Source organism: Bos mutus, chromosome 14 (assembly GCF_027580195.1).
Source record: "Bos mutus isolate GX-2022 chromosome 14, NWIPB_WYAK_1.1, whole genome shotgun sequence".
NCBI classification, from domain to species: Eukaryota; Metazoa; Chordata; class Mammalia; order Artiodactyla; family Bovidae; genus Bos; species Bos mutus.
In genome coordinates this window covers 59,790,718-59,817,699 of record NC_091630.1, presented here as the reverse complement: position 1 = coordinate 59,817,699, position 26,982 = coordinate 59,790,718, and the positions used below count along the sequence as shown (strand labels likewise).

General features: G+C 41.9%; 1 protein-coding gene across 3 annotated transcripts in view; it reads left to right on the top strand.

The window, feature by feature from the left end:
• The window catches only part of RP1 (RP1 axonemal microtubule associated), a 150,409-nt gene that overhangs the window by 18,041 nt on the left and 105,386 nt on the right, over positions 1-26,982 (top strand). For all 3 annotated transcript variants that reach the window (XM_070382399.1, XM_070382397.1, XM_070382398.1), the window contains exons 2-3: positions 17,050-17,673; positions 18,910-19,081. In XM_070382399.1, coding sequence (XP_070238500.1) covers positions 17,062-17,673; positions 18,910-19,081 — 784 coding nt within the window. In that variant the 5' untranslated portion in view covers positions 17,050-17,061. The remainder of the gene's footprint in view (positions 1-17,049; positions 17,674-18,909; positions 19,082-26,982) is intronic.

The window sequence follows — 26,982 nt, the reverse complement described above, 5'->3', positions numbered from 1 at the left end:
TATGGTTGCTGTTGTTGTTTAATTGCCCAGTTGTCTGACTCTTTTGGCATCCCAGGGACTGTAACCCATCAGGCTCCTCTGTCCAAGGGATTTCCCAATCAAGAACACTGGAGTGGGTTGCCATCCCATTCTCCAGGGGATCTTCCCCAGCCAGGAATTGAACTCATGTCTCCTGCATTGGCAGGCAGATTTTTTACCTGTGAGCCACCAGGGGAGCCCCTGTGACATAGTGAGTTGGGCATATTGAGCAAAAGAGAGGCTGGAGAAGCAAAGAGCCAGGGGATTGAGGGGGTCCCAAGGAAGCCAATCACAGCCCTGAGGTCAGAGTCAGGCTTAGAACCTGGGCTGCTGCAGGAGGCACATTTTGAAGGGAGTTTAGAAGACAAGTTGCAATATTCTGATCTCACCAAGGTAGGAAGCAGGACCAAAGAAGGAGCTGGACAACAGGCTTTGGCAACCAAAACTGCTTTGGCCACGAAACTGACATTTCAGTTTAGCTTTAAGTTTTTTATTGTTATGTATTTTACTGAAATATGGTTGATTTATGATGCTGTGCTCATTTCTGCTGTACAGCAAAGTGATTCAGTTACACATATTCTTTTCACATTCAAACCATTATGGTTTATCATGAGATATCCAGTATGGTTCCCTGTGCTGTAGAGTAGGTCTTTGTTGTTTATCTATTCTATATGGATTAGTTTGCATCTGCTAATCCCAAACTCCCAGTCCACGCCTCCCCAAGCCCCCTACCCATTTAGCCTGAAGTTGTGTACCCACCATGTTAGGTCAGAAGCTGGTGTCAGTAGTGGGAAGGTGCGTTCAGGTAGGTGAGACTGTCGGGGGAGCGTCCTGAAGGGGCATTCACGGGAAGAAAGGCAGTTGCTTATTTTATAGCAGCTGCAGCTGTAGGTCTACCTTGATTTTAGTACCCCTGGGTCTTCAGCTTTTATTCTGGATACCGGGTCTTCTGTCCAGAAAGGAAGGTGAAAGACAGTGAGACCAACCCTCATGAAATGTCTTCCATTTAAAAAGGACTCGGCTCGGCACTTTACACACGCTCCTCATGTGCTGTTGCCCAGCCTATGAGAAGCTTGTCTTTCCCTGTATTTCACAGCAGACAAGTTAGGTAAGTTCACCCTGGGGCACATGAACAGCTAGTGGTGGGCTCTAGACTCACTGTAGGGTTTGCCTGATTCTCATGGCCTCCTCTGTTTGGACAGCAAGGAGATTCAACCAATCCATCTTAGAGGAAATCAGTCCTGAATATTCATTGGAAGGACTGATGCTGAAGCTAAAACTCCAATACTTTGGCCACTGACTCATTTGAAAAGACCCTGATACTGGGAAAGATTAAAGGCAGGAGGATAAGGGGATGACAGAGGATGAAATGGTTAGATAGTATCACTGACTCAATGGACATGAGCTTGAGCTAACTCTGGGAGGAGAAGAGGGCGACAGAGGATGAGATGGTTGGATGGCATCACCGACTCAATGGACATGAGTTTGAGTAAACTCTGGGAGTTGCTGATGGACAGGGAGGCCTGGTGTGCTGGAGTCCATGTGGTTGCAAAGAGTTGGACACGACTGAGTGAACTGAACTGAACTGAACCTTGCTCTGCTGGCTGCAAAATAGGTCAATAAATTTGAGACACAGTGTTGAGGCAAGGAAGACGACTTTATCTGGGGAGCCAGCTGCCTGAGAAGATGACAACCTAGCACTTCAAAATAACTCTCTTGTGGGGTCTGGAAGCTGTGTTTTTTGTAGAGTCAGAGGGAAAGAAGCAATGAGGAACTACAAAGGCAAAAGGCAGAAAGAAAGGAAGAGGCAGTGGGGAAGTAAAGTGAAAGGATCTTCAGTCTTGCAAAATATCTCCAAGGAAGTGGCCAGCCTTTGGAAGAGGTGTGTTAATCTGTTCACAGGTGGGCAGAGTCAGATTCTCTGTCTCTGAGCTGAACAAAGGCAATTTAGTTTATGGTCAGGCAGGGCCCAGGGCCCTCTGAGGCAGGCCATCAGATATGACTGTAATAACAAAAGCAATGAAAAGCAAGTCAAAGAAAACAGTTCCAATATGGAGTCACCATTGGCTTCTCCCTGTAACATGCTTGTCAACTATAGGCTGTTTTCCTGAGTGCCCTGTGGCTCTGGCCATGAGCCTCGCACACAGCACCTCTCAGTATCACTACCTGGCTTCCAGTACCTCTTTCTCCTTCTACCAGTCTCTTAAAATCCTTCCCCCTTCCCCCTGCTTTTCTGACATTTTAAAATAGACTTTACTTTTTAGAGGACTTCCCTGGTGGCTCAGATGGTAAAGCATCTGTCTACAATGTGGGAGACCTGGGTTCAATCCCTGGGTTGGGAAGATACCCTGGAGAAGGAAATGGCAATCCACTTCAGTACTATTGCCTGGAAGATCCCATGGACAGAGGAGCCTGGTAGGCTACAGTCCATGGGGTCGCAAAGAGTCGGACATGACTGAGCGACTTCACTTCACTTTACTTTTTAGAATAGTTTCATGTCCACAGCACTGATGAGCAGAAGGCCCAGAGGTTTCTTATTCCTGCCCAGTACCTGTCAGCCAAGGCCCTGGCTTCTGCTCCTGCAGTTATCAGGGCGGTCTCTCTACGGGGTAACCCTGAGTTCCTCACCAGAATAGCCGCAAGCCCCTCACCACCGCCTGGGGGCCTAAACAGCCCGGGCGCCTCCTCTTCTTCCTCTGATGTTGCCTTCACTCTCCACTTGGCTCGTATCTTTCAGCTTCTCTGTCCCCATTTCTGTCCCAGGGCCTTTGCTCATGCTACCCCTTCTGTTTGGGATACATTTCTACTACATCTTAAAATAGTTTGTTCTCCTTCAGATTTAGTTTCATCTTAAACATCCCCTTCTCAGAGAGGACTTCCCCAAGAAACTGACTGGCTTTTATCACTTTTCTGCCAAATTACTGTACTTTGTGTGTGTGCTCAGTCATCAGTCATGTCCAACTCTTTTTGACCCCATGGACTATAGTTCGCCAGGCTCCTTTGCTCATGGAATTCTCCAAACCAGAATACTGGAGTGGGTAGTTATTCCCTCTCCAGGGGATCTTCCCAACCCAGGGATGGAACTTGAGTCTCCTGCATCTCCCACATTGACGGGTGGATTCTTTACCATTGCACCACAAGGGAAGCCTTACCCTACATTATATTTTTCAGATCACTTCTGTACCTGAAACTATTTCATTTACTAATTTTCTTTTTCTTTTCTTTTTTTTTTTTTTGTTGTATATAATTCCATCAGTTAGCTTTTACCACATAAAAATGTCCCCCAAACTTAGTGGTTAAAACAAGTGTTTTAACTGAGCTACAACTCTTGGCTTGGACTAGGCTCAGAGTGCCCCAACCAGTAATGCTGAAGAAGCTGAAGTTGAACGGTTCTATGAAGACCTACAAGACCTTTTAGAACTAACACCCAAAAAAGAGGTCCTCTTCATTATAGGGAACTGGAATGCAAAAGTAGGAAGTCAAGAAACACCTGGAGTAACAGGCAAATTTGGCCTTGGAATATGAAATGAACCATGGCAAAGGCTAATAGAGTTCTGCCAAGAGAATGCACTGGTCATAGCAAACACCCTCTTCCAACAACACAAGAGAAGACTCTACACATGGACATCACCAGATGGTCAACACCGAAATCAGATTGATTATATTCTTTGCAGCAAAAGATGGAGAAGCTCTATACAGTCAGCAAAAACAAGACCGGGAACTGACTGTGGCTCAGATCATGAGCTCCTTATTGCCAAATTCAGACTTAAATTGAAGAAAGTAGGGAAAACCACTAGACCATTCAGGTATGACCTAAATCAAATCCCTTATGATTATACAGTGGCAGTGAGAAATAGATTTAAGGGACTAGATCTGATAGATAGAGGGCCTGATGAACTATGGACTGAGGTTCGTGACATTGTACAGGAGACAGGGATCAAGACCATCCCCATGGAAAAGAAATGCAAAAAAGCAAAATGGCTGTCTGGGGAGGCCTTACAAATAGCTGTGAAAAGAAGAGAAGTGAAAAGCAAAGGAGAAAAGGAAAGACATACGCATCTGAATGCAGAGTTCCAAAGAATAGCAAGAAGAGATAAGAAAGCCTTCCTCAGCGATCAGTGCAAAGAAATAGAGGAAAACAACAGAATGAGGAAGACTAGAGATCTCTTCAAGAAAATTAGAGATATCAAGGGAATATTTCATGCAAAGATGGGCTTGATAAAGGACAGAAATGGTATGGACCTAACAGAAGCAGAAGATATTAAGAAGAGGTGGCAAGAATACACAGAAGAACTGTACAAAAAAGATCTTCATGACCCAGATAATCATGATGGTGTGATCACTGACCTACAGCCAGACATCCTGGAATGTGAAGTCAAGTGGGCCTTAGAAAGCATCACTACGAACAAAGCTAGTGGAGGTGATGGAATTCCAGTTGAGCTATTCCAAATCCTGAAAGATGATGCTGTGAAAGTGCTGCATTCAATATGCCAGCAAATTTGGAAAACTCAGCAGTGGCCCCAGGACTGGAAAAGGTCAGTTTTCATTCCAATCCCAAAGAAAGGCAGTGCCAAAGAATGTTCAAACTATCGCACAATTGCACTCATCTCACATGCTAGTAAAGTAATGCTCTAAATTCTCCAAGCCAGGCTTCAGCAATATGTGAACCGTGAACTTCCAGATGTTCAAGCTGGCTTTAGAAAAGGCAGAAGAACTAGAGATCAAATTGCCAACATCCACTGGATCATCTAAAAAGCAAGAGAGTTCCAGAAAAACATCTATTTCTGCTTTATTGACTATGTCAAAGCCTTTGACTGTGTGGTTCACAATAAACTGTGGAAAATTCTTCAAGAGATGGGAATATCAGACCACCTGACCTGCCTCTTGAGAAACCTATATGCACGTCAGGAAGCAACAGTTAGAACTGGACATGGAACAACAGACTGGTTCCAAATAGGAAAAGAAGTACATCAAGGCTGTATATTGTCACCCTGCTTATTTAACTTATATGCAGAGTACATCATTTGAAACGCTGGACTGGAAGAAGCACAAGCTGGAATCAAGATTGCTGGGAGAAATATCAGTAACCTCAGATATGCAGATGACATCCCCCTTATGGCAGAAAGTGAAGAAGAACTAAAAAGCCTCTTGATGAAAGTGAAAGAGGAGAGTGAAAAAGCTGGCTTAAAGCTCAACATTCAGAAAACGAAGATCATGGCATCTGGTCCTATCACTTCATGGGAAATAGATGGGGAAACAGTGGAAACAGTGTCAGACTTTATTTTTCTGGGCTCCAAAATCACTGCAGATGGTGACTGCAGCCATGAAATTAAAAGACGTTTACTCCTTGGAAGAAAAGTTATGACTAACCTAGATAGCATATTGAAAAGCAGACATTACTTTGCCAACAAAGGTCCGTCTAGTCAAGGCTATGGTTTTTCCAGTGGTCGTGTATGGATGTGAGAGTTGGACTGTGAAGAAAGCTGAGCACCGAAAAATTGATGCTTTTGAATTGTGGTGTTGGAGGAGACTCCTGAGAGTCCCTTGGACTGCAAGGAGATCCAACCAGTCCATTCTGAAGGAGATCAGCCCTGGGGTTTCTTTGGAGGGAATGATGCTAAAGCTGAAGCTCCAGTACTTTGGCCACCTCATGTGAAGAGTTGACTCATTGGAAAAGACTCTGATGCTGGGAGGGATTGGGGGCAGGAGGAGAAGGGTATTACAGAGGATGAGATGGCTGGATGGCATCACCGATTCGATAGACGTGAGTTTGAGTGAACTCCGGGAGTTTGTGATGGACAGGGAGGCCTGGCGTGCTGCGATTCATGGGGTCGCAAAGAGTTGGACGTGACTGAGCAACTGAACTGAACTGAAGCTCAGAGGGGCAGGTCTTCTGGGCTAGGCTAGGTTGCTTCTGTGTCTTTGGTCAGGGAGGTGGCTCTGTTTCTGAGGGTCAGCTGGCTGTTGACTGCAGTGACTGGGCGCCTGGCCTAGGTTTCTCGCATCATGTGTCAGGCCAGCCTGGCTTATTCAAATGAGGTTTCATGGGAGGACTGAGTGTGCCCATTCTCTTGAGGTTCAGTTTTGGTACTGCTGTAATGTCCCGCCACTTCATTCTATCATGCAAAGCTGCTTAGATTCAAGCGGTGAAGAAACAGACACCACCTGCTTTGGTAGGTGCTACAGATGACACATTCCTTACGGAATGTGAACACAGGGAAGGAGTCAATTTACTCATTTTTGTAAACCATCTACCATAACAGTGTATATTTGCAATGTATATTTGCAGTGTATATTTGACTTTAGATTATGTGCATCTGAGAGTTCTTTTGAGTTTGGGAGATTACCCACCTTACGAATCTTTGTAGGCCAAAAACAGTATTTCTTCCTGTAGAAGTCAAACAAGCTACTTATTTTCCATTTTTATTATGTGTAATATAATACACTACAGCACCATCATTTTATTTCAGGCTGATTATTAAAGATTTGTTACCATGCTGACCTGTTTCTGTGCTATATTTCTCTTTCTGGTCTTTCCCATCCTTGTGTACATTACCTTCTGCCACTAGAATATCATCTTGAATACCATTTTTGTCTTGTCCTTTTTCCTTCTCAAAAATCTGTATTAGTTCTGTTGTAGTAAACTCAAGCTCCCAGCCTGGGATGCAGCTCCTTGCACTAGCTGTTTGTTACCTCCCCACATCAGCACCTTAACTGGTAATCACTCCCCAATCGGCTAATCTCACGGCCACCTGGTGTCTGCGGCCATATCTGGGGTGTGCAGAGGACAGGCAGCAGGGATCCCTGGGATAAGGGCGGAAGTCTGCACTGGGAAGGGAGTAAGCCAGACCTGATTCAGGGAAGACCCCCAGCTTTAGAATTTCTATCAGGCAGGAAGTCTGGTTGGGCTGCAGAAGGCAAAGGCCATCTTAGTCCAATTAGTGGGGTCCATGGCAGTCTTTTCACCCCAGAGAAGTGGAGCATGAACCAAGGTCAAGAACTGCAGACTGAAATACAGACTGGCCCACAGGGAAGGCTGAAGTTCAGGGCCATGCAGCTGAGTAGGCACTCATCCATACTTAATCCTCTGGAAAGGATGAGGCACTGGGCGATCAGACCGGGGAGGCTGAGTCTGCACTTTGCAGACTTTGGTGGCCAGACCATGTCAGGTCAGGCGGGGGACTGGCAGCCCCATCTGCTGGCCTTCTTCTCTCTACTTTGACGCGTGTTCCACTTTTTGCTAGAAACGTATTCTTTGCTGCTGTGTTTAGAGGGAGACTTTGAAAAGCCATGGTGGACAATTCTGATACCTCTCAATTTATTTGATGAAAAATAACTTGAACCATTTTTACAATAAAACATTACAGTTATAATATAAAATTGTCATGCTGTTTTTCAGGCAAAATTAAAATTTCAACTTCATACTGTGATTCCAGTTCCAGTCTGTGATTATATATTCATTTCCCCCTCTCCTTAGAGGTACTAGGATGAAAAGAATTCAGAAACGCAGAATTTTAAGGCAAATAAAGGGCCATTAGAGGCACTGCAATTATTGTGAAAGTTAATTAAAGACATAGGTTTTCTGCACCCCAATGTTCACTGAAGCACTGTTTACAGTAGCCTAGACATGGCAGCACTCTAAATGTCCATGGACAGAGGAATGAATGAACAGAAGATATGGTGTGTGTGTGTGTGTGTGTGTATATACACACACAATGGAATATTAGCCATAAAAAAGAATGAAATAATAGCCATTTGTAGCAACATGGATGGACCCAGACATTATCATACTAAGTGAAGTAAGTCAGAGAAGGATAAATATCATATGATATCACTTATACCTGGAATCTTAAAAAAAAAGATACAAATGAACTTACTTACAAAACAGAAATAGATTCACAGACATAGAAAATAAATCTGTGGTTACCAAAAGGGGAGGGGAAAAAGGATAAGTTAGGAGTTTGAGATTCTTTACCGTCAGAGCCACCAGGGAAGCCCAATATACACACACTACTATATATAAAATACATAGCCAACGAGGACCTACTGCATAGCACAGGGGACTATATTCAATGTTTTGAAATAACCTATAAGGGAAAAGAATCTGAAAATGTATGTGTATATATGTAAAACTTATTCACTTTGCTGTATGCCCGAAACTAACACAGCATTGTAAATCAATTATATTTCAATAAAAGTTTTATTCTAAATTCATAAAAATTATGTTTTCACTTATATGTGGAATTTTAAAAAAGCAAACATGAATCAACAAATATAATAAAATAAACTCACAGATACAGGGAACATTTTAGTAATTGTCAAAGGAGAGAGGGGTGGAGGGAGGGATGTAAGTGAAGGTGACAAGCTACCAGTTATAAGAGAAATAAGTCACAGGGATGGAATGTACAGAACAGAAAATGGTGGCAGTATTTTATAATAACTTTGCATGGTGTGCAATCCCTGAAATACCAAATCACTATATTGTACATCTGAAACTAGTATAAGATTGTGAGTCAACTATAGTTCAATAAAAAATACATGTGCTAACATTTTTCAGAAATTTCCATTTTTAGAATGAGTTAAAAAGACTATGTTTGTGACTTTTAAAAATATTCTTTAACAGGAAAGGAAAGCTCTTGATGACAGGATTAGTGGTAAGGATTAGAATAAAACTACTATCTGGAGAGAATATCCAAATGTCTCCTTTTTTAAGGCAAAAGTGTCATCAGTCTAAAAGAATTTCAAGGTGTTTTTCTCACTTAAAAAAAATAGCCAACATCTATCTTAAAATAAGTAAATCCTTTTGCATAGTATGATTTTATTCAAGAAAGCTTATTTCCTCTAAGCAAATAAAGATCTTCCAAACATTTTAAAATAATCTAATCACACAGATGAAATGAAATTTTCCACTGTCATCTCTTCATAGAAAGTTGGAACCTTTGAACAGCTAAATATTTCCCCATGGCAGCGTGCTAAGAACATACCATGGGAGACTTAACCCCAAATCACTTTTTAGAAACTGGCTGTTTCCAATAATTGATGTAAAATCCAAGAGCTGCTTATGAATGGAGAGAGAAAAGTATAAACTGAGAGTCTACTTTCCTGATTTTTCTAAGCAGAAATATTGTTTTATTTTGTTAAGAAGTTTAGGAATACTTTTTTTGGATTGACTTGTCTCTGACCTTAGCATGTGAAGTGAAAGTCGCTCAGTTGTGTCCGACTCTTTTCGACCCCATGGACTATACAGCCCATGGAATTCTCCCAGCCAGAATACTGGAGTGGGCAGCCTTTCCCTTCTCCAGGGGATCTTCCCAACCCAGGGGTTGAACCTAGGTCTCCCTCATTGCAGGCGAATTCTTTTCCAGCTGAGCCACAGGGAAGCCCAAGAATACTGGAGTGGGTAGCCTATTCCTTCTTCTGTGAATCTTCCCAACTCGGGAAGCAAGCCAGGGTCTTCTGCATTGCAGGCGGATTCTTTACCAGCTGAGCTACCAGGAAAGCAACCTTAGCATGATTATACATATTTTGAAGATAGCTGCATTTTCTTTGACTAATAGTGAAGTTATTTCTTTTTTTGGTAGAGTAAAACATATCTCTTTATAGTGTTTTGCACTCTTTAAGACATTATACAAAAGATGATTTATCCCTGACAGATACATTTTTTAGAGCAACTCATTTTTTTTCCAGTTTTTCATTTAGTAAATAGTATTTATCAGATTCTGACCAAGTGATTATAACTAATTTGTCCTGAATTAAAAACTATTAGTCACAGAAATGATGAATTTCATCTTGGTATAGTTTAAGAAATTCTTGGAACATATAGTCTTCTGTTTTAGTAATACTATTTCTCCATAAGGCTATAATAGACTTGAAGATATTTTAATCTGGATCATTTTGGATTTTAATTTTTGATATATCTAGGTCAGTTTCATCTGATCAGCCAATGATGGAAACATGAAATTCCATTGTGAATTTGGGGATTGTGAATTTTTGTGAATTTTTGTTATTTCACTATAATTCTGACTATCGTGTTGATTATAGAGATCTGTTCACATCACAACTGTAAATACTACATAACTTCCAGAGTCTTCCCATTTCATAATGTGAATAATAATATTCACTGCTTTCACAATTCTTTCTCTTGGTGATCTCAACACAAAAATTATAGCCCCTCCTTGAATGCCTCTAAAATCTCTCTTTTATTCTGACCTCTCTCCCAATGTTCAGTGTTATATTAATAACTGCTTTTTGCACACCCCTACCTGGATGTCCTTCTATGACCTCAAACTAAGTGTTTAAAAATGGAATGGATTAGGACAATTCCTGACTTCACAGTCTCTCCTCTTATGTAGCTTGAAAAACTCAAGTTATTCATTTAAATGAGGACACAGCAAGTATAGTTGATAAAAGCCAATTCCTGTTGTCATCTTTGTTCAGCCTGCTTCATGCAATTTTGCTGAACTATGCTCTGCACTGGCTTCTTTAGTTATAGTAGATTATTCGTTTAAAGGATTAAATAAATTACCTACCTCCTTGCCTTCCACAGTCGACCTATTGTTGTGTTATTTCGGGTTTACCTCTGAAACTTTTGGAAATAATTTCCTTCCTTTCTATTTCTATTCTCATTACTCTAAGTCAGGCCCTCAGGAGCTCTTGATTTAACTATTTTTAGGGCCACCTCCCCAGTTTCTGTCACCACGGTCTCCACCCCGCAAGTCATCTGACATACAAATTCAGTGAAAAGTTCAGTTCTGATGTCATTTCTGCTCAAAAATTTTCAGTGCATTTCCATGTTCTACAGAATAGAATCAAAACTCCCTAGCCAGGCATTTAAAAAATTCTTTTATTCAAGTATAGTTGATTTACAATGTTTGTGTTAATTTCTGTTATACAGCAAAGTAACTCAGTCATATATATATATATATATGACTTGTCTGTCATACTCTAAAATATGCATTTCTTTATTGCTTCAGTTGCCATGTCTGTGTGGATGGTGATGTTATAAATGGAGGTTTATAACCATCATTTCTCATATCTACCCTCCCTCCTTTCTTTCCTCCCTCCCTTTCTTACTCCTTTTTACATTTTTAAAAATTTTAATTGGAGGATAATTACTTTACAATATTGTGTTGGTTTCTGCCATACATCAACATGAATCAGCCATAAGTATACCTAGGCCCTCTCCCTTGCACATCCCACTCCATTCCACCCCTCTAGGTGGTCACAGAGCCCAGGACTGGAGTTCCCTGTGTCTTACAGCAAGTTCCCACTTGCTATCTATTTTATGTATGGTAATGTGTTTCAACGCTGCTCCCTCAATTCCTTCCACTCTCTCCTTCCCTCACTGTGTCCACACTCTGTTCTCTGTGGCTGCCTCTCCTTTGCTTCCCTTGCAGTATAGGTTCATCAGTACCGTCTTTCTAGATCTCATATATATGTATTAATACGTGATATTTGTTTTTTCCTTTTTCCTTTTTAATTGGTCACTTGTTATAAAGTCAGTATTTACTAGGCAAACTGTGCCATGTCATCACCTTGTTCCTTTAGTGATGTGTTTGGAGGCGACACTCGGGAGCACAGGTTTGAACCAGGTCCTTCTTTCCCAGAGCACCCCTCCCGTTGTTTTTGAGGTTCAAAGCTGAGGTGAGAAGCCCGGTAAATCTGATTAGGTGGGAGGCATCTTCAAATCAGATTAGACTGCAGGTAGCTGTTGGAGGCAGTATGTGTCATTTGGGGACTGCGTGTGTGACACAGTCCTGAAACACGTTCAAACCCCCGATGATTAAGCAGAGCGGTGGGAGGCAGGGTGTGTGGAGGCGCAGCACCCCTTCTGCGGGGCGCCTCTAGCACGTGTCCTATGCTGAGGAGCTGGACTGTTACACTTACAGCCCTTTTTATAGAACTACATCGATGCCACAATACTCAGGAGCGCTTGCATGAAAAACAAAGGGCTTAGGTCCTTTTCTTTTTAATGACTACCATGAGTAAATACTGGCTCAGAACTACTTATCAAAGAATGACAAAAATGTCATTTTTAGCAGCATTAACAACTTTTTCTCTTTAATACGAATAAGTGAGGACTTGAGGCTGTCTGGGAGGAAAATGCTCATGAATTGGGGAAGTACTTTTCCCTGACAATGATACTAGGGAAGCAGAAAGCAACACAAGAGACACTAATTAGGAAGACTCAGGATTCTGGAGCATGATGGGAACTGGCTTGTCTCTGGCTGTGGTTCCCTTAAGGTGCAGTCTGCCCGGTGATTAGCATTGCCTCGGATTAAATTAATTGGCTGCCCTCAATCTCTGAGCGGCCCCACTCAGAATACACCCAAGGACACTAGTTTCTTTGCATGAAATGAACAGGTTACATATCCAGTAACATTTGTGAGGATTATTGAACTTGAGCCATCTTTTTAAGGGAAGTTTCAAGTTCTGGTAAGTGCAAACCTATTTAAAAAATCTTTATTGTGAAAATAATCTATTTTAGCCAGCTGTACTTTATTTTATATCTAGACTACATATTTGTGTTCTATCTATAACCATTAGAAAAACAATAACTATTGCTAATATTATTTTTACCCAGATAAGCATGAAACCTCAATATGCTGATATTGAAGTAGGAGGGAATTTTAATATCAGGAAATCAAGAAATTCAAGTGTATTCAAATATGAGGAAAGGTTTTTTCCTGATTTAAAAGGTCTATTTACTCATTAGAGATATCTGTGCAATACATTCTCCCAGCTTCGGAAGAGCTGGGACTGCCACCGGGAGTGTGCATGTGTGCTAAGCCCTGTAGTCATGTCTGACTCTTTTCGACCCCATGGACTATAGCCCGCCAGGCTCCTCTGTCCATGGGGTTCTCCAGGCAAGAATACTGGAGTGGGTTGCCATTTCCTCCTCTGGGGATCTTCCCCACCCAGGGACTGAACCTGTGTCTCTTACACCTCCTACATTGGTAGGCAGGTTCTTTACCATTAGCGCCACCTGGGAAGCCATAAAGAATAAGTCCCATATTTCCTTTCTGAACCCCAATCCCTAGTCCCATAGAGTTATGACCTGTGGAATGAAATATTTTTTCTTGCAGCATCAGATCTCTGAATCACTACAGAACATAATGAATATACCAGCTTTATATTTTGTTTTTGACTTCATGTTTCTTTCTGAATTGCTTGCATTCTTAATATGTGCCAGAAAATTAAATTAAAATATAATTAAGAAATGACGTGCCTGCACCTTATAAACCTGTCATCTGTTGTCAAGTGAGTGCGGGAGAGAAGGAAGGTACAGCCCTCTTGGGAAAGGCAACTGTTTAGCTCTGAGCTACACACATGACTCAGACCAGTGACAGCACAGAGCAGTGTAACAATAGTCGCACCTAAGGAAACCAAGGGTGCTAAATCGAGTTAATCTTAAAAAGCTATGCAAATATTCACAGCTTCATGGTCTGATTCAGCTATGAAGAGCATTCAAAGAAGAGGGGATGATATTGGTAGCAAGCTGTCATTAGAAGCAGATTTCAATATAATTTGGGGTTGGAGGCAAGAGATTTTGTGTACTGGATGCTTTGCTACCTCTAGGGCAGTCAGTGGTGAGGACAGTGGAGGCCCTCAAGATCCTAGCTTCCTTGCGACCCCATGGACTGTAGCTCGCCAGGCTCTTCTGTCCTTGGAGTTCTCCAGGCAAGAATTCTGGACTGGGTAGCCATTCCCTTCTCCAGGGGATCTTCCTGACCCAGGGATTGAACCGAGGTCTTCCACATTGTTGACAGATTCTTTACTGTCTGAGCCACCAGGGAAGTCCCACTGTATGCACAGAGATCCTTTTATTCGATAATAGTGGAATCTTCATTACACTCTGCTGTGCTTGCCCACCTCACCATGGGCTCTTAAATCCCAGCCACATGTATGCAAAATATCAACACTCTCTCCAAAACTTCCTCCAGTTACTTCCAGGAGTTCTCAGAGATCCTGTAACAGCAGTGAGGACCAGAGGAACTTGTATATATATATATATATTTTTTTTGCCGTGGCCTCCTCTTTAAGGTGCCTGGCAACTACTCTGCTGCAGGTAATTGCTCTGCAGATGGTCCTCCTCTGCTGGGCATATGGCTTTTTCCCAGGACATGGTAACTCCAGTTTCTTCCTTCATGCATTAGATTCAAAACCAATGATCAAGACTGGGCAGCAGTCAGAGTGGGACCATGGGGGCCATGTCTTCCCTCCCATGGACCCTATTTTCCATGGTCTCCTTTCTGATCCCAGCACAAAATCTTCTTTCTCTTTTTTCAGCATAAAAACCGAGACACCTCCCCCCATCCCCCACCACCAAACAAAACCCAAAGTGTATCAGCTCACATAACTGTGTTCCCAACATGACCAGCAGGTGAGTGGCTCTCCAAATAGTGAGATCCAGGCAGGGTGCTACTGGAATTAAAAGCCTCACCAGGAACTTGGTGGCTTAAGTGGTAAAGAATCTGTGTGCAAATGCAAGAGCCCCATGTTCGATCCCTGGGTCAAGAAGATCCCTTGGAGAAGGGAGTGGCAATCCCCTCCAGTATTCTTGCCTGGGAAATCCCACGGACAGAGGAGCCTGGCAGGCTACAGTCCATGGGGTCTCAAAGAGTCGGAAATGACTGAGCACACACACATGAACTTACGTATAGATGAATAAGCTATTCAAATTTAGGTGAAAAATGTGTCTTAAACACTATTCATGTAAAATAACTTCAAATAAATATTAAGTGCTACTGCTAAGTCACTTCAGTCGTGTCCGACTCTGTGTGACCCCATAGACGGCAGCCCACCAGGCTCCCCCGTCCCTGGGATTCTCCAGGCAAGAACACTGGAGTGGGTTGCCATTGCCTTCTCCAGTGCACGAAAGCAAAAAGTCAAAGTGAAGTCGCTCAGTGGAGCCCTACCAGGCTCCTCCGTCCATGGGATTTTCCAGGCAAGAGTACTAAACAAGCCTAAAAAGTGGTTGGAGGCAAAGACTTCTGAAGTCTTTTGTTCAGATAATGAAGGAATTCATCCTCCATCACAGCACAGTTTGTCAGGTCAGACCAGAGTTTATCAGCCGAGGATGAGCAGAGATTGAGGTTTTGCTGACACCGCAAAGCTGGATTCCCCAGCTCCTGCTACACTGCCTTTCGTGTCTTAAGTATTATAATTACTGTAAACTGCTTGAGAAGAGAGAAGGGGAGACACATCTCATTTCTCAGTTGATCTTTGAACGCATTAAATTACGTTACATATAAATAATATTGACAAGCCATATTGGAGATAAATGAAGAGTCTTAGATAACAGCTTGCAAACATTTAAGTGATTTGGCTCAGATTTATAACTGATTTACAGTGCTGGACATGCTTTATTCATCTGTATGATACTGATCATATTTATTTAGTTTGTTCAATTTGTCTTCAAGGCTGCAGGGCATTCTTACTCTGTCAAAAGACACTAATAATCACATTGATTTAGAACAACAGAAAGTAGCCGCAGTGTGCTACCAATGAAAAACAAGCCAAGCCTCAGATAAACCCTCCCACAAGCTGCTCACTTGTCAGTCAGACTCTTGGAATGTGGACAAGGAAAACCTCAGTGATTGGCTGAAACGGCTCTTAAATTACGACCAAAAATTTCACTTTCCAGGTTCTACTGGGACCAGTAACCAGACTGCATCATTTGTAGCAGCCCATAGTAATGCCATCATTCATTCTAAAAATATTTGTTTAGTGCAGCATTTTCCAACGTACAATTAGTTGTGTGTAATTTAACTGCATTTTCTACAGTCTGTAATGAAAACATCTTAGACTACCTTAATATGGCCCTTTTTTTAAGGGTCTTCCAGAATTTAATGTCAGGAAACAACTTCCTCCAAATGAGTTCATTTGATTCCATCTAACAGACAATTTGAACTTTATAAACTTTTCCTGTGTTCTCCCTTTTCCTTGACTGCCGGGACATGAAGAACTAAACTGATCAGTTGCAAAGCTCTTCTCATTGGATGGTTTCTGATTTATGTTTCTTTTATTTTTAAAATTGTTCAATAATACTTGCTAATTTTAAAGAGTCACAAAATTTGGCAATGTATAAAAAACACAAATATTATCCACAGCTCTGCCATCAGAGATAACCACCATCAGCACTAGGCTGTATATACATTTTCGTCTTCTAGTATAATAAATGTTATACACATTGGCAATGGCCTAGCGTGTGTATTCTACAAGCTGCTTTTTCACTTAGTAATAAATGTCATGATCATTTCTCTGTGCCAATAAATACAGGCCAATAAAGCCCTCTTTAATGATTGTGCAGTTTTCCATGGATGTATACCCATGATTTATCTGCTGCTGCTAAGTCACTTCAGTCGTGTCCGATTCTGTGCGACCCCATAGATGGCAGCCCACCAGGCTCCCCCATCCCTGGGATTCTCCAGACAAGAACACTGGAGTGGGTTGCCATTTCCTTCTCCAATGCATGAAAGTGAAAAGTGAAAGTGAAGTCGATTAGTCGTGTCCGACCCTCATTGACCCCATGGACTGCAGCCTTCCAGGCTCCTCTGTCCATGGGATTTTCCAGGCAAGAGTACTGGAGTGGGGTGCCATTGCCTTCTCCACCTGTGCCCAATTCATTGGTGTCTTTAGGTTGTTTTTACTTTTTATTTATTTAGCTATGCCAGGTCTCAGTTGCAGCATGTCGGATTTCTAATTGTGGCATGTGGGATCTAGTTCCCCCAAGAGGGATGGAACCCAGGCTCCCTGCATGGGGAGAGCAGAGTCTTAAGTCACTAGAGGACCATAGATGTTCCTTTAGGCTGCTTTTAATCTTTCAATTATAAACACCCTTACTTAACTGCTGCTTTTATATCTTCTTATTTTAAGCCCTGAAAGTTATCTTTCAAAACAGGAAGGTATAACGAATGAATAAGTGAATGAATGAAATCCTAGGAACAGCTATCAGTAACTGTGTTAGCATCAGCATGTATTCCTCTTGGTGCTGTTACCATGAGATGAATAATTTCCTTCCCTCCCCAGGTCTCAACCAAAATGAGCGAAACTCCTTCCACCAGTTTCTCCATGGTTCGCCGGATCTCCTCTGAAGGTCAGCTTCCTTCTCCTCACCAGTTGGGCATCACCCAGCCTGTCGTGGCCAAAAGGATCAGTTTCTACAAGAGCGGAGACCCTCAGTTCGGCGGGGTCCGGGTGGTGCTGAACCCTCGTTCCTTCAAAACATTCGATGCTCTGCTGGACAACCTGTCGGGCAAGGTCCCCCTGCCCTTTGGGGTGCGGAACATCAGCACCCCCCGGGGGAGGCACAGCATCACGCGCCTGGAGGAGCTGGAGGACGGTCAGTCGTACCTGTGCTCCCACGGCAGGAAGGTGCAGCCAGTGGATCTGGACAAGGCCCGGCGTCGCCCGCGGCCCTGGCTCAGCAGCCGAGCTCTCAGCACCCATGTGCAGCGAGGCCCCGCCCCTGCTGCTCCTGGCATGCTGCGCGCGCCGCGACGGCTCGTGGTCTTCAGGAATGGCGACCCCAAAACGAGGCGTGCAATCGTGCTCAACAGGAGGGTCACGCAGAGCTTTGAGGTCTTCCTGCAGTACCTGACACAGGTCATGCAGCGCCCGGTAACCAAGCTGTACGCCACAGACGGAAGGAAGGTGAGCGTTTGAGGGGACGGGGGCTCTTCACATCTGAGCTCGAGTAGTGAGTGATGTGATGGTGTTCCCCTCCCGCAAGAAGGTTTTTCCCACGTGCGCGCATGCATGTGTGAAAGCATGCGTGCAGGCTCACAGTTGCATGCTAACATGCTTCAGTGTGCATGGGAGGGCACTGGCTCACCTGGGTGGATGTTCTTCCTTTTGAGGTCAGATTCGGATGAGGCATGGTCCAGGAGGACCTCTTTTATCTCCTCCACTCTTTCCCCTGAGCCTTGACTTATAGAAGGTGTTGGCACATAATCTGTTACTGTAGGATAGGCCAATAAATTGTGAGATGAGGTGTTGAGGCAAGGAATAGGACTTGATTCAAAAGCTAGCAGACTGAGAGGATGGAAGACTAGTGTCCCCCTAAACCATCTTTTTGGAATCTGTATGCCAGTTTTTTTTAATAGAACAGAGAAGGGGAGGAGGTGAGGAAATAAAATAAAATAGCCATTATTTTTGCAAAATATTTCCAGCCTGGGCCAGCCTGGGGTGGGGATGTGTTAATTTCTTCTTTTTTGCAGCCATCCACAGGTGGGCAAGGTCAGATTGTCTCCCCATGAGCTGAACAAAGGCACTTTAGGTGAGCATTCAGGCAGACCAGCTGGGTTCCCTGAGGCCAACCATTATGTAATAATGGCTGATAATGTGATGATAATAACAAAAGCAACTGGAAAGCAAAGGTTAAAATCAAGGAAACGGATCCAACACAGAGTCAGATTTTCTGTTCCCTGTTACATAATCTCAATGATATTTCTTAAAAAAGAGTGGCCTAGAGTGCTATTCTGTTGGGGACAGAAAGCATTTTTCTGGGACCTGCGGATCCACAATCACTCAATGTCGTGGTCCTGGAGTGACTGTCAGGCTCTTTCCCAGGTGGGTGCTTGGGTGGGTAGGACAGGGGCGGTACTGCATACCTTTTGAAGATTTGTTTAGTTATGAGGGCAGAACATTGATCTGTTCCAGGCAGCTGTGGGCTGAATAAGGATTCTAACACCCCCTTCTCCCCCCATCCCCGTTTGGTACTCCATTAGTTTGTATACATCATTGGTGCCCAACAGATGGTTGGTGAGTATCTCTTTCAAACCGTGGAGGTTGTTAAATTAATTCAATCTGTCATAAACTCAGTGTATGGAAAGAACAGAACTTCATGTTGCTCATGTCAGGACCACAACTCTTTGATTTTTTCCCTAGGTTCCCAGTCTGCAGGCTGTGATCCTGAGCTCTGGAGCTGTGGTGGCAGCAGGAAGGGAACCGTTTAAACCAGGAAATTATGACATCCAAAAGTACTTGCTTCCTGCTAGATTACCAGGCATCTCTCGTCGTGTGTACCCCAAGGGAAATGCTAGGTCAGAAAGCAGAAAAAGTAAGTCACTTAAATATATAGCCCTTATTTTTAGCCCTAAGTTTTTTTTTTTTTTAACCTCAAAAACAACAACAACAGCAATTCATCTTAAATGACCAATTTCCTTCATCACAGAAAAAGAGAGGATCAAAACGTTTTAAACTGAAATTGGTTCTAGTTATAGCTGCAAAGAGTCAGAGAGATTAATAATTTTAAAAAGATTGTTTTTCAGATCAATCAACGATATATCTATTTAAATTGATGAGTTTCTTTTTCTTTCTTTGTTTTGCACCTAATACCTAGATAAAAGATCAAAATGCCATCATTTCTTGATTTAGAGAGGAATTCTAAATTCTATGGGATATGAGTAAGTGACGCACCAGTAGTTTTGGAGTTTTCTATAGATAATAAATACCATGTAGCACAGCTGAGCTCAGATTAATTGATTGACTTTAAAAAATTCTCTTAACTACATATATGCTCCACTTTCTGAAGTTATTCCAGTAAAAGCCATAGGCCCTTAGATTCACTTTTTATTATAATGAGTGAAACATTTTCATTTATAATTTTGGTAAATGTGTTCTCAAAATAAGAGAAAGTATCTCTAGCCTTATACCCTGAATTGATGGTAAGTATATGCAAAGGGCTTCCCAAGTGACTCAGTGGTAAAGAATCCACCTGCCAGTACAGGTACAGAGACCTGGCTTCAATCCCTGAGTCAAGAAGATTCCCTGGAGGAGTGCTTGGCAACCCACTCCAGTATTCTTGCCTGGAGAATCTCATGGACAGAGGAGCCTGGTGGACTACAGTCCATGGGGTCACATAGAGTCAGACACGACTGAGCGACTGAGCATAGCACAGCACAAGCATGTGCACATCTATACAAGCTACAGGTAGTAATCTGACTGAGTTGAGGAAGCATGAGTGCCAAGGTCATCGCTAGAGATGCATGTTAAAAAAATATCTAGATATCTGGGTTTGTGATACGCGCTCTTCTGTTTTGTGACTGACATTAAATTAAATGTACTGTTTATAGAAGATAATGTTAGATTAATAATTATTACTAAGTTAATTTTGCCTTTAAAATAAACTATAAAACTGTTTTCAGTTTGGTAATGCTATAGATACCTCTCTCTGATACATACTGAAAGGAAGATGAATACAACCAAAAATCTATCCCTTGCTTGTATGGATAGGTAAGCAGCACTGGATTACACCCCAAGTCCAGTACTGTGAAACAGAATAATACAGCAAAACCAAACCTCACAGAAACCTCTTTATTTTTGCTAGAATCCTTAGCAGTTTCTACTTTATACTTTCTGTATTAAAATTACCTTATTAAACTCATTAAGACTTAAGTACAATTCTGTGAATTTCCTCTCTGAAGTAGAATTTAAGTTCTTTTTAAAAGAGTATGTTGTAGAAATGTACCAGATATTACCATGAATTAAAGTGACCAAATGAATACATAGAGGTGAGAAACTTAACAACATCTTACTATGACATTTAGAAAATAGGGTATTTTTCATACTAATCGTTCATTTTCTTCTTTTCTTTCTTTGCTGCGTCCTCTATTGGATATTTATGACTTCTCTGTCTTCCACGTTGTGTTTTACTTTTAAAATCTTGAAAGTGAGCACACATGTATCTTCAAGCCCAACGTCTCAGATTTATTCTCTTTCTTCTGAGAAAATGCAGAATAATGATTGCTACTCAGATCATTCTTTTGCTTCTGAAAATTACTTGGCATTAGAAAAAAGTGATTCTCAGAATTTATTGATATATCCTTCTGAAGATGATGTTGAGAAATCAATTATTTTTAATCAGGATGGTACTATGACAGTTGAGATGAAAATTCGATTCAAGATAAAAGAGGAGGAAACCATAAAATGGACAACCACTCTCTGTAGAGCTGATCTGTCCAATAATGGTGAAAAAAGTGAAATAAACAGTCTCCCAGGGAGAACGGATGATCGATCATCTGGTGTAAAGATTACTGCGTGTTCATTGTCCGCAGACGTCTCACCTCTGGAGAAAGGTGGTAGTCAGGTGGACAGTCTAGCGGAGGAGGCGAACACTCAAGTGAAAGATCAAGATGTTGAAACTGGTAGTTCTACCAGCTGGGAGAACCCTGCTCTGGACACAGATGCCACCCAGGGAACTCAGGATCGAGTGAAGCATCGTTTCTACAGGCCCCCTACACCTGGACCAAGGAGAGTGAGGCAGAAGAAGTCTGTGATAGGGAGTGTGACCTTAGTATCTGAAACTGAGGTTCAAGAGAAAATGATTGGGCAGTTTTCCTACAATGAAGAAAGGGAAGATTGGGAAAACAAGTCTGAGTATCACATGGTCACACATTCTTGCAGTAAAATGTCATCTGTGTCCAACAGACCCATACTTGTTCAAGTTGATAACGATGAGCAGGTAGCGTCATCTTTAGAAAGAAAAAAGGAAAGCAGATTGCTCAAATCAAGTGCAGTAAGTGCTGGTGTTGTAGAAATTACAAGTCAGAAGACGTTAGAGATGTCCCATAATGGTGGCTTGCCGCAGACTACATCAGAAAAGTCAATTGTGGAGGAAGGTATAGTTGATAATGTCATAGCAGACAACAAAGCTAGGGTCAGGAATTTAAGAACTTACGGTAACACCGATGATAGATCCAGCCCTTTCTTAGGAGATGCAGCTCACTCTTCAAGTAACAACCCTGGAACTGACAAAACTATTTCCAAGACCCCAGCTTCAGTAGGAAACTCTACTGTCACTACAAGAATCGACCAACTGATTCATGAATTTTCTCATTGTGGTTTAACAAAACTTCCAGAAAATGAAAAGCAGATTTCATCCTCTGTTGCTAGCAAAAAAAAGATGAAATCTCAGCAGCATGTGATAAATTCTCAGCATCAGGCTGGAGAGATGGCAACTAAAAGAATCCCTAGGAAGAATAAGAGAATGAACACAAGAGGTAGAATTGCACAGGAAACCATATTGCGAGATTCACATAGTTCCCTCAAAGGGGCCATACTTTGTGAGAAAGACCTCCATGCAAGTGAAACGGTAATTGAATCAAATTATTTTTCTTCGAAAGGTAATAATCCTGTGAATTCCAGAAATTTCCCTAGAAATAAATTAAATACTATTCATAAACCTAAGATTCAAGGACTTTTAGCCAGAAGAAAATCCAGACCACTAAACAAAGTAAACTTGGGGGGACCTACAAAAAGAGAAATTGGTCAAGGAGAGAAAGTGTTTTCCCATAATGAGATTGGATATTGCAAAAATACTTTTGAAAATCAAAATTTATTTCATTTGTTTAACTTCCTTGAGCAAAAACCCAATGCTTTTTGTGGGCCAGAGTCTCAGGCAGAAACAGCCTCTTGGTATTTGAGAGGAACGTCAAAGAGGAGTTTAGTTTCAAAAGTTAATAATTCACACATAACTTTAAGGAGCCAGAAAAAACAAAAAAGGGATAAGTTGAAATCAGATACTACTGTAAGTAAGCAGCATGTCACAACTAGGGCAAATTCCTTGGCTTCTTTGGAAAAAGCTGTTTTTCCTGAGAATGTTACCCATCATTCAGTTCAAAGTTATGTACAAAGATGGTTGCAGAACTTAAGTCCACAAGCAGCTTTGCAGCTTGGCAAGTCAGCTCCAGTATACAAAAAGGAAAGGGGTGTGGCGAGTTATAATAACGGTTTTCTTCCAGGAAACAGTTCCCACACTAGTTCTGGAAAAAGAAATGATTCTATTCTGCAAAGTAATAGACACACAACTAAAAGTGCCAGTTTGACAGGAGACAATCTAGGTAAGAGAGTAGGTATGTCTTTTGACAAAAATAGCAGTGAAGAACTCATCCAAGATCACTGTGAGAGCCAGACTGACTCTCTGAACGATACTTACTTGCTTTCTGTTCATGAATTCTGTACTTTGTCACAGTCAGCTACGGATGATCCTAATGCTAAAAGTCAGGTATCTGCTGCAAAGTCAGGGCAAGAGATGAGCCTTGTTTACAAAGACATAAACCTTGCTGCAAAAGGGCCAAGCGTCGAGACTGCCGTACAAGTAGATCTGGAAGGGGACACCCCACAGCACTTATCACCAGTTCAGCTGCTTCACCAGCTGCAAGCTTTGGTTCCTAGTAGTCCCAAGGCTCAGAATGGAGTTGTTCAGATGCCAGGTCCACTTTCAGAAGTTCCCTTCCCTTCTTTGATACGTAATTCCTCCACTAATGTACTTCTAGCTTGGCTCTTGGTGCTAACCCTAAAGGGAGGTGTGAGTAGCTTCTGTCCAGGTGACGCTCTCAAGGCGACCAGTGGAAGTTCAGAAACACTTGCATTGTTGGAGGTGCTGAAGCACATTGCCGTCACAGAGGGAGCTGATGACTCGAAGGCCGCTGTGGCCAGCTTAGTGGAATCAACCACGAATCACTCTGGACTCACTGAGAAAGAACAGGATGTGGGTCCAATAGGTCTTTCTGCAAATTGCTCTACACCCAACATTCAGATAATTCCTCAGTGCGCTGAAAATGAAAAAACACAGAAAATCTCTTTAGATGGAAGCCATACTGCCGGTGAGGAGGTCTCTGAAGTCTGTGTTACAGCGGTGACTCCATCTCCACGTAAAATGGGCACTGTAGTTAAGTCTTACCCTCCAGAAGAGACTTGTCACCTCAGTGAAGATTCTTTCCCCAGTGACGACTGTACCATGGATCAGACTTCCATGAACAAGGCTTGTTTCTTAGGAGACATCTCTTCACTTACTGAGGCTGTGTCTTCTCATGAGGGTTGCGCTTATGAACAAAACCGTATCTATGAGAGAGCTGATAATTTGGAATTGACTAAAGAGTTAGAAAGAGTTGATGAAGTTCAGAAAGACAGAAATATTTTGGCAGACCCTGAGTGTAAACACGGCTCTAATATGTTGGTGTCACACCAAAGTATCAGTAATTTAAGCCACTGTGGCTCTTTCCAAAATACAACTGAATCAGAACTTGATGGAGAACATAGTTCTTTAGGTAAATCTGAAAGTTGTTCATTAAAGAAATTTCAGGATAAAAGTGTATATACATCTTTTGATAAGGAGGATTCAAAGACTTCTGAAGAACCAGGCTCAACAACCAACAGCATGACATCAAGTGAAAGAAACGTCTCAGAAATGGAATCTTTTGAGGAATTAGAAAACCAGAACACTGATATCTTTAATAGAAAGGTAAATTCAGGGGAGCAAGTGACTGAAGAATTGATCCGAAAGGAGTTAGAGGCTGGTGAAAGTTTGGAATTGATCGAAGTGTCCAGCAGAAATGGTGCAGAAGAAGGAAAGGATGGTGTAATCTGTGAGACAATCAGTAGGAAACCGGTGACACCACCATCTTTAGTATTTTGCTATGATTCTAAGCAAAACATGGAAAAGGAGCCCAGTGAAGGAGAAACTGAAACAAAAGTCAGAAAGATGGTGGAAAGCTTGGAAGCTGGAAGTTCTGCAGAGTCCCCTCTCAATTTTAAAAGTGGCCTAAGAAGGTCAGGAACTTCTGATTGGTCAGATTATAGACAAAACAGCGAGAATGAACCGTCATACAAAGCATCCAGCAATGGCCCCAGTGACAGTGATGAGGAGATGACCCCTGAGAAAGAATGCAACAAAGGATTTGTTAAAAGGACAATAGAGAAACTTTATGGTAAAGCAGAGATGATGAGACCATCTTTTTTCGCTGGATCTACACACACATCTCAGGTTTATCCCTGTGATTCTGTGGAATTTCAGGGCACTGGGAAAGTAGGCCTTTATGATCCTGAAGGTCAGTCACTTGGCTCTTTGGAACGGGTGTCTAGTAATTCAACTGTGTTGCAGAAATTTCTGGAGCAAAAACGAGATAAATGTGATGTTAATAACGTAAGGGCCAGTTATCCCAGGGAAGACATTGCAGAACATGGTACAAAACAGAATGATCATAAAAGAATCCTCAGGGACAGGGAAGAGGGAGTACTGATTGACAAGGGCAAGTGGCTCCTGAAAGAAAATCATTTGCTAAGAGTGTCATCGCCTGAATGTTCTGGCCCGTGTGGCCATGCAGACACCACATCAGTGGATACTCTACTGGATAATAGCAGCACCGAGGTTCCGTATTCACATTTTGGAAACTTGGCTCCAGGCCCAAACATGGCTGAACTATCCTCCTCAGAGCTAGAGGAACTGACTCAGCCTCCTGAGCTGAGATGCAATTATTTTAACGTGCCTCATTGTAGTGACTCGGAGCCCTTCCATGACGATGAGTTAGATACTCAAGATGAAGCTTGTGCTCAGGAGAGAGAACCCAATCACCCAGCAGAGGAGAAGGGTAACCTTAGATCAGAGAGAGTGTGTACGTCTGCCACTCATGTCTTCGCGTCTGCTGGTAACAAAGTCCATCCTGTCTCTGATGGTGCTGTTAGGAACCAACCTTTGGCTGGTAGTAATGTAATTCATGGCGCCCTTCAGGAAGGCGACTCTTTGGATAAACTCTATAATATCTGTGGTCAACATTGCCCAATACTGACTGTGATTAACCAGCCTGTAAATGAGGAACACCGAGGATTTGCATACTGCAAAGATTCTGATGTTGAAAATTCTTTGAGTCTCCAGTTATGGATGAAGATACACCCATGTTTACGACAGTCAAGCAAAACCATGTTCAGAGACAAGAACAATAAAACAAGAAGTAGAAGAGCACTTACTGATAATGCCGTTGGCAATATACACGTTTGGCCTCATTTTAATAACACATTTGACTTGATGGACAGAAGGAGAAAATTAAAACAAAGTAACTGTTTGGGCTTAGAGGAAGAAAATAATTTCAATAAATTTCAGTCATATTTAAAGAATTTCTTGCATACGTTGTTGTTAGTTGTGGGTCAGGTGAATTCAAATCCACAAGACCCCAGCAGTCAGACAAAGGAAATCTTTGAAGTAGTTGATGAGAACAACAACTTATTAAACAGCAGATTCCAGAACTCAGGAACGAATCTCAACCAAGTAGTCAGAGAACACAGCTATCATTTGTCCTTTGAAATGCTTGGCCAAGCCCGCCTGTTTTGCCAAGTTGAGACATTCTTAGGTATTAGCAACAGAAATATCTTAGAAATATTTTATATTTTTGAAGATGAAAATCTTTTCATTTGGGAAGAGGAAAACTAATTACATTGGACTGATCTTGAAAGCCGTGATGAACAAGCAGATTTCCGATTTCAGTATTAGCGCAGCCTTTCATCAGCGTTTTCTCCTTAGGAAAAGATGAAGCACATGGGCTGGACGTGGATTAGATACCTCTAAGAATTTCCCACTTCTTCAGAACGACCTTACCCTAGAAATCTTGCCACTGGATAATCCAGTTTGACTTTCATCACTCCTGTATTTTTCCATTTTTCCAGCAGTTACAGACTCGGTTTTTATTCTTTTTGAATTTTCTATGCGTTTTTCTCTTGAACATGTATAATTTCTTATTTCTCTTATTTTCCTCCTAAGATATCATAAATGCCCTGAGGACAGGAATTACATCTCTCCCTCCCTTTTTTTAATGTCAACTTAGTGCAAAATGTGTATTGAAGGTATTAGTGAGTTATTGGAATAGACATAGATTACTTCATTTATTAATTTTAACTGCTGATTTGATGAAAGTATGATTATAAGAGTGTCACAACAATCTTGCAATGTTTGTGTGTGTGTGTGCCAAATGTATTGAATCTACTTTCCTTATAACATCTGTCTAATGAACTTGCAAGTATTTCCTTAGGACAGGACTCACCATTTTTCCTCATGGGTAGAAAATGATGCTGTACCACTCAGCTGGCTCTCCAGTACTTTGCCTAGAAATTATAATCTCTTTAACATTAGAAAAATGTCAAGAAATTTAAATAGGTCAGAGAAAATGAAAAAGTTTAAGGCATGCTTTG